At 44.4% G+C, this 7,362-nt stretch overlaps 1 protein-coding gene and 1 long non-coding RNA gene across 8 annotated transcripts in view; one reads left to right on the top strand and one right to left on the bottom strand.

Moving 5' to 3' along the window:
- Positions 1-424, top strand: part of LOC107574641 (uncharacterized) — a 3,156-nt gene extending 2,732 nt beyond the window's left edge. For both annotated transcript variants that reach the window (XR_001607703.1, XR_001607702.1), the window contains exon 3: positions 41-424. This is a non-coding gene — a long non-coding RNA (uncharacterized lncRNA). The remainder of the gene's footprint in view (positions 1-40) is intronic.
- The window catches only part of srebf2 (sterol regulatory element binding transcription factor 2), a 17,403-nt gene extending 13,563 nt beyond the window's left edge, over positions 1-3,840 (bottom strand). For all 6 annotated transcript variants that reach the window (XM_016261077.1, XM_016261076.1, XM_016261078.1 and 3 more), the window contains exons 1-2: positions 3,617-3,840; positions 435-643 (exon numbers count right to left, since the gene is read on the bottom strand). In XM_016261077.1, coding sequence (XP_016116563.1) covers positions 435-643; positions 3,617-3,698 — 291 coding nt within the window. In that variant the 5' untranslated portion in view covers positions 3,699-3,840. The remainder of the gene's footprint in view (positions 1-434; positions 644-3,616) is intronic.
- Positions 3,841-7,362: the final 3,522 nt, after the last annotated feature.

Genomic DNA, 7,362 nt, shown 5'->3' with positions numbered 1-7,362 from the left:
GTGTAGTCATGTGTAAGGAGGTGTGGTCAGAGAGTGAGAGGTGTGTAGTCATGTGTAAGGTGGTGTGGTCAGAGAGGGAGGGGTGTGTCGTCATGTGTAAGGAGGTGTGGTCAGAAAGTGAGGGGTGTGTAGTCATGTGTAAGGTGGTGTGGTCAGAGAGTGAGGGGTGTGTCGTCATGTGTAAGGAGGTGTGGTCAGAAAGTGAGGAGTGTGTAGTCATGTGTAAGGTGGTGTGGTCAGAGAGTGAGGGGTGTGTCGTCATGTGTAAGGAGGTGTGGTCAGAAAGTGAGGAGTGTGTAGTCATGTGTAAGGAGGTGTGGTCAGAGAGTGAGAGGAGTGTCGTAATGTGTAAGGAGGTGTGGTCAGAGAGTGAGAGGTGTGTAGTCATGTGTAAGGATGTGTGGTCAGAGAGTGAGGGGTGTGGTCAGGCTCACCTGTGTGATTGGCTGTGGTCGCGGCTGCAGCAGCGGCGGTGTGCGTGTCTGCGTCTGGCTGCTAGTCTGTATGGGTGTGTGTGGGGGCGTCAGTATGGCGCTGGGGGTCATCTGAGGGAGGGGCCTCACAGGGGCCACGGCTCCACCCCCCATCTGGTCCTCAAAGAGATCCGGGAAATCCACCTGATTACTGACGAACTGCAGCATCTCTGAGTGACACACAAACACACACAGATGTGAAGATTAACATCTGAATACGACCCATATTAATAACTCCAGCGGTGTGCTGATAGAGTTCATCACGAGCGTCACAGTCGCATAACAAACGACTGATAATCACACTCACGGACATCTTGTTTATTATTAAATAAATAAAGTTGAAAGGGGGCGGGGCTTATAAAAAGGTCAATTGCTGTCTGGCAGTGTGTAACACAGTCCTGACCCTGACCTTTGACATGTGATAATGAGATGAAGGTCAGAGACTCAAGGTCAGAGCTGAGTGGTAAGGACTGATAACACACCCTCGTATCAGACATCAGTGTGTCTGCTTGACTGGTTTATGGTGTTATTACAGTAATAACTGATACAGTCACACCTGCGGCAGATGAAACCAGTCTCCGCTCGCACAGGACCCAACCAACCAGTGCTTCCAGTGGAGTAATGCCACGAGAATGACCTATTTCACCACGAAACCAAGGGGAAAACACATCTAATGCATGACTCTGATATGTCTGAAAAATGAAGACGGGTTTCAGATCTACAGTCGGATCTTCAGCTCATGTCAGGGGCTTTTCTGGGATAATATCTGCACATTATTGCCTTGTGTTTTGTGCCAAAATTAGATTTTTTCACGTTACCCCCATGAGAATTCAGAGGAAATTGGTATAAAAAATAAAGTCATAATGCAGGAAAAGCTCTTCCTTCCATTAGAATCAAGCGCCATTGTCAGTATGTCAGTCATGTATTGTGATTTTGTGATGAAATGCTCATGAAGCAGGAGAATCCCACACATGAAACGAATAATTCACACACGAGCGCATCAGCTCCAGCCTCTGTTTGTCTGTCTGTCTGTCTCTAGTCCTCAGGTGCTGACAGACAGAGTGGCTGTGAGACACAGAGCAGATCAGCTCGTGCTCATCTAGTTCACAGAATAGCAGCACACTGACTCTATCACATGGAGCGCAATGTGAGATTCATCTGAAGAGAATCTGATCTGAGACCTGTGTGAGGAACAGTCTGACTGACTGACGCATGATCAGCATGTGTGTTTGAGCACGTGAGCGACTGACACAAGCGTTCACAACAACAACACCACCACCAATAACATCAATAACAGCACACATTATACTAATAACAACTATACTAACACCAATAACAGCACCAGAGCATCCAGTTTCATTGTACATGTACAATGACAATAAAGTCGTGTAAAGTCTTAAGAACAATAACGTCACCAGTAACAGCATGAACTGTACTAATAACAATAACAGATCCATCAACAATTCCACTGACAGCACTAATAACAACACTAATACCTACCATGCTGTTATTATCCTACATTCCTTCATTTATTACAGTGATATTCAAACGGACACATGAATTCATCATCATCATCATCACGTGGTAGAAGTGTGTCCTCATGAACTAGTCCACACTAACCTACTCTAGTTTCTCTAACTATAATACAGTCAACCTAACTATCCGAGCTGCAGCTGATTACTGAATGAATTATGAGTTAATATACATACAAATAATGTATTATATTGACAGCTGAACACATGAGAACACACACACTCTCTCTCTCTCTCTCACACACACACATACACACACACACTCTCTCTCTCACTCTCACACACACACACACTCTCTCACACACAGACACACACACACACTCTCTCTGTCTCTCTCTCACACACACACACACACAAACACACACCCTTTCACACATACACTCACTCTCTCCCTCTCACACACACACACACTCTCTCACACACAGACACACACACACACTCTCTCTGTCTCTCTCTCACACACACACACACACAAACACACACCCTTTCACACATACACTCACTCTCTCCCTCTCACACACACACACACTCTCTCACACACAGACACACACACACACTCTCTCTGTCTCTCTCTCACACACACACACACACAAACACACACCCTTTCACACATACACTCACTCTCTCCCTCTCACACACACACACACTCTCTCACACACAGACACACACACACACTCTCTCTGTCTCTCTCTCACACACACACACACACAAACACACACCCTTTCACACATACACTCACTCTCTCCCTCTCACACACACACACACTCTCTCACACACAGACACACACACACACTCTCTCTGTCTCTCTCTCACACACACACACACACAAACACACACCCTTTCACACATACACTCACTCTCTCCCTCTCACACACACACACACTCTCTCACACACAGACACACACACACACTCTCTCTGTCTCTCTCTCACACACACACACACACAAACACACACCCTTTCACACATACACTCACTCTCTCCCTCTCACACACACACACACTCTCTCACACACAGACACACACACACACTCTCTCTGTCTCTCTCTCACACACACACACACACAAACACACACCCTTTCACACATACACTCACTCTCTCCCTCTCACACACACACACACTCTCTCACACACAGACACACACACACACTCTCTCTGTCTCTCTCTCACACACACACACACACAAACACACACCCTTTCACACATACACTCACTCTCTCCCTCTCACACACACACACACTCTCTCACACACAGACACACACACACACTCTCTCTGTCTCTCTCTCACACACACACACACACAAACACACACCCTTTCACACATACACTCACTCTCTCCCTCTCACACACACACACACTCTCTCACACACAGACACACACACACACTCTCTCTGTCTCTCTCTCACACACACACACACACAAACACACACCCTTTCACACATACACTCACTCTCTCCCTCTCACACACACACACACTCTCTCACACACAGACACACACACACACTCTCTCTGTCTCTCTCTCACACACACACACACACACACACACACACACACACACAGTATATCGGTGTTGTTTATTTGTTTATGATCTTCATCATCCTCCTCCTCTCTCACCGTCGATGTCTCCCATCGTGAACTCATCGCCCAGTTCCGTCAGGCTCTGGTCCACGCTGTCCATGAACTCGGCGGCGTCCATCCTCGCGTTACTCGCCTCTCAGAGTCACGGGCTCTCCGCGCGGCGGCTGTTCGCTCGGTTCCGGTGTCGCTCGAGCGCTTACCGACCGAACGCGTCCATCTTGCGCTCCGGCATTGACGTCATTCGCAAACAGCGCTCGGCTGGGACGCGCTCCTCTGATTGGCTCGCGCTCGGCGACGGCCGTCGTAAGATCGGGCGCTGTCGACCAATCAGAGCGGCCGCTCGAGCGTGGCCTGATCGTGCGTCGATGAGCAGAGGCGCATTGCTCATTTGCATTTGGCCCGCCCCTCAGATTAAACCCCGCCCAGGCCGCTCTGAGTGAATGGAGAGCGCTAATGAATATTTAATGAGCAGGCAGCGGGTTGGTGAGCGGTTCGTTGAATATGTAAATTTGCCCGGAGAGTGTCTTTGTTATTGAAGTTACATCATCTTCATCTTCATCATCTTCACACACTGCGGCAAACGTGTCGCTTTATTCGCCCCTGCTACCTTCAGATGTACTGTATACACTCCTGCCAAAGTTGTGCTCTTATCAGGCTTTTTGTTGATCAGCTGTCATAAGATTAGGAAAAGTTACATAGAAACAACTAGTTTCTGTTTTAAATATGCTATTCCTCGCATGTATATTTCCATAATCTTAGGACAACTAATCATAAAGCATAATGTAATTTTGATAACATGCAATGCAAACAATAAACGCCTTTCAACAGGATATGGAAGTTGACATTCGGAAGATAATTTTTATTGTTTTATTATTAATAGATGACCTGTTTTATAACTATTTACACTATAACTCATATTCTATGCTGTTTTGGGTCTTATAACCCATAATGCTATTAAATATAGTCCACTGTAGACTCATCAGTATATCAGTAAATATTACATTTTGTTACCTTAAAAATTTATCAACATTTTACTAAAACAAATTATGTAAAAAAAAATATAAAAAAAGATTGTATTTATTGATAAATATAATTATAATAAAAATATGAATTGTGTTAAATATAAAATATATAGATGTCTGAATATTCTAAAACAATATGTATTCACTTGGTCAAGTTAAACTCAGAAGCTGAATAACCATGTGTTTTCTCTGTAGTTAAATAGCAAACATAAATCTGCTCATATCATCACATTAAACATAATATACTTACGGCTTGAAATGATGGAATGATATCAGATGCGTGTGACTGAAGGGCTGGTATCATAACTCAAAACAAGTCTGAGATCATTCATGTGTTTATTTGTGTTCAGCGGCTTCAGAAAACAAACACGCGGTGTTCAGTGGATCTCACACATCTGCTGGAGGTTAGTTTGATCAGATCCGGTCTCACTGAACCAGCACAAACCAGTTCAGACCAGCACAAACCAGTCCAGACCAGCCCAGACCAGCACAAACCAGTCCAGACCAGCACAAACCAGACCAGTCCAGACCAGCACAAACCAGTCCAGACCAGCCCAGACCAGCACAAACCAGTCCAGACCAGCACAAACCAGACCAGTCCAGACCAGCACAAACCAGTCCAGACCAGCACAAACCAGTCCAGACCAGCACAAACCAGTCCAGACCAGCACAAACCAGTCCAGACCAGCACAAACCAGTCCAGACCAGCACAAACCAGTCCAGACCAGCACAAACCAGTCCAGACCAGCACAAACCAGTCCAGACCAGCACAAACCAGTCCAGACCAGCACAAACCAGTCCAGACCAGCACAAACCAGTCCAGACCAGCACAAACCAGTCCAGACCAGCACAAACCAGTCCAGACCAGCACAAACTAGTCCAGACCAGTCAAGACCAGCACAAACCAGTCCAGACCAGCACAAACCAGTCCAAACCAGTCAAGACCAGTCCAGACCAGCAAAAACCAGTCCAGACCAGCACAAACCAGTCCAGACCAGTCCAGCCTCAATAATCACCTACATGTCAGGATCCTCAGCAACACTCAGCAGTTCAAGTGCACACAAAAAGCAAATGAATTTAATAACTTTTATAATCGTTTTGAACCGACTGGTAGTGGTGGTACTGATAAATGTAGAGATCTGCTGAGTTCTGTAACATGTGATTTCACAAAGGATAGCATTGTGGTGGACCCAAGTGCTGTCGCTAAGATCTTTAATTAAGAGGCTGCATACCAAAAAGTCCAGTGGGCCGGACGGTATTTCAGCTCTTTTACTTAAAACATTTGCTGATGAATTAACTCCAGCCTGGAGTCCATTATTTCAATTATCACTCGACACTGGAAGTATTCCTACAATATGGAAAAAAGCAGTCGTTATCCCTGTTCCAAAAACACATCCAGCAGAGGAAAATCACGGCGTTAACACCCACAGCGATGAAATCACTTGAACGTATCGTGACAGAGAAATTGAGAGAGAATGTAGTGTATAAATTAGATCCTTATCAATTTGCGTATAAAGAAAATAGGAGTACAGAAGATGACACACTTTATTTTAAAACACCTTGAAAGTCCTGCAGCTTATGTTAGAGTGATGCTTATGGCTCTGAGTTCAGCGTTTAATACTCTACTTCCAGATATTGTGTTATTTAAGTTAAAACAGATGGAAGTGAACCCTTATATAATGAAATGGTATTATGCATTTCTAACGGGACGACAACAGCAAGTGAAAATTAATTCAACTTTCTCTGATATATTGTTGGAGTTCCTCAAGGCTGCGTAAGCTCCCCGCTTCTGTTTGCATTATATACGAATGATTGCAGGAATCGGTACACAAACAACTACATTATTACATTTTCAGATGATACAGTTATACTTAGTTTGCTGACAAGCAATTCAGATGTGGGCATGTATAAATCAGAGCTCGAAGGGGTTGTGCAGTGGTGTGAGGAACTCAACTTGATGTTGAATATCAAAAAAATTAAAGAAATTATCTTTGACCCGAGGTTGATGGGTGATCATAGTCCAATTTTAGTTAATGAGGAGGAAGTTGAGCAGGTAACAACATATAAGTGTTTAGGTATCTACTTTGATTATCAGCTGCAATGGAGTCATCAAGCGGACTGTGTTTGTACACGAGCTCAGGCTCAGGGTTTATGGGGTGGATAAAACTATCATGTTACTGTTTTACAGATCAGCTGTTGAATCTATCATATGTTATGGTTTTACAATATGGTTTGGAAATTTGACTGTTAAACTTGGGTCGCAACTTCAAAATGTGGTTAGAAGAGCTGGAAAAATAATTGGCATGTTGTCTCCACTTTCTCTTCAGGACATTTTTGAGAGGTCTGTTAGGAAGCAGAGTCCATAAGGAGTATGAGCTGATGCAGGAGATAGAGAGTTCCAATCTGTAAGCTGAAAAGATACACATTTTCTCTAATTCCATTATCTGTCAAATGATTGAATAAGTGATTGAAATTGTTGTGAGGGTGAGGGTAATGTGATGGGTAACATGTACGAACTTCTCGCGGAAGCGGAAGCAGGGAGGGTTTGAACGCAGATTTGGCCCACACAAACAAACCCACAGAATAAGCTGAGCAGTGCTGTCTGTGATCTCACTGAACTACCGGAATTTGATCAATTTCAGAAGCAATTCCCAAGCAGTTCAGCACAGAGTCAAACATATTCACATACACGTCTCCAGATAAATAACATTCTCCCACATGAACAACCCTTGTTTTCATGACGGATTCATTCGAACATAC

This window comes from Sinocyclocheilus grahami, unplaced genomic scaffold, assembly GCF_001515645.1.
Source record: "Sinocyclocheilus grahami isolate Dianchi unplaced genomic scaffold, SAMN03320097.WGS_v1.1 scaffold2295.1, whole genome shotgun sequence".
NCBI lineage: Eukaryota > Metazoa > Chordata > Actinopteri > Cypriniformes > Cyprinidae > Sinocyclocheilus > Sinocyclocheilus grahami.
The sequence above is the reverse complement of the archived record's forward strand: the minus strand, read 5'-3'. Positions and strand labels throughout refer to the sequence as shown.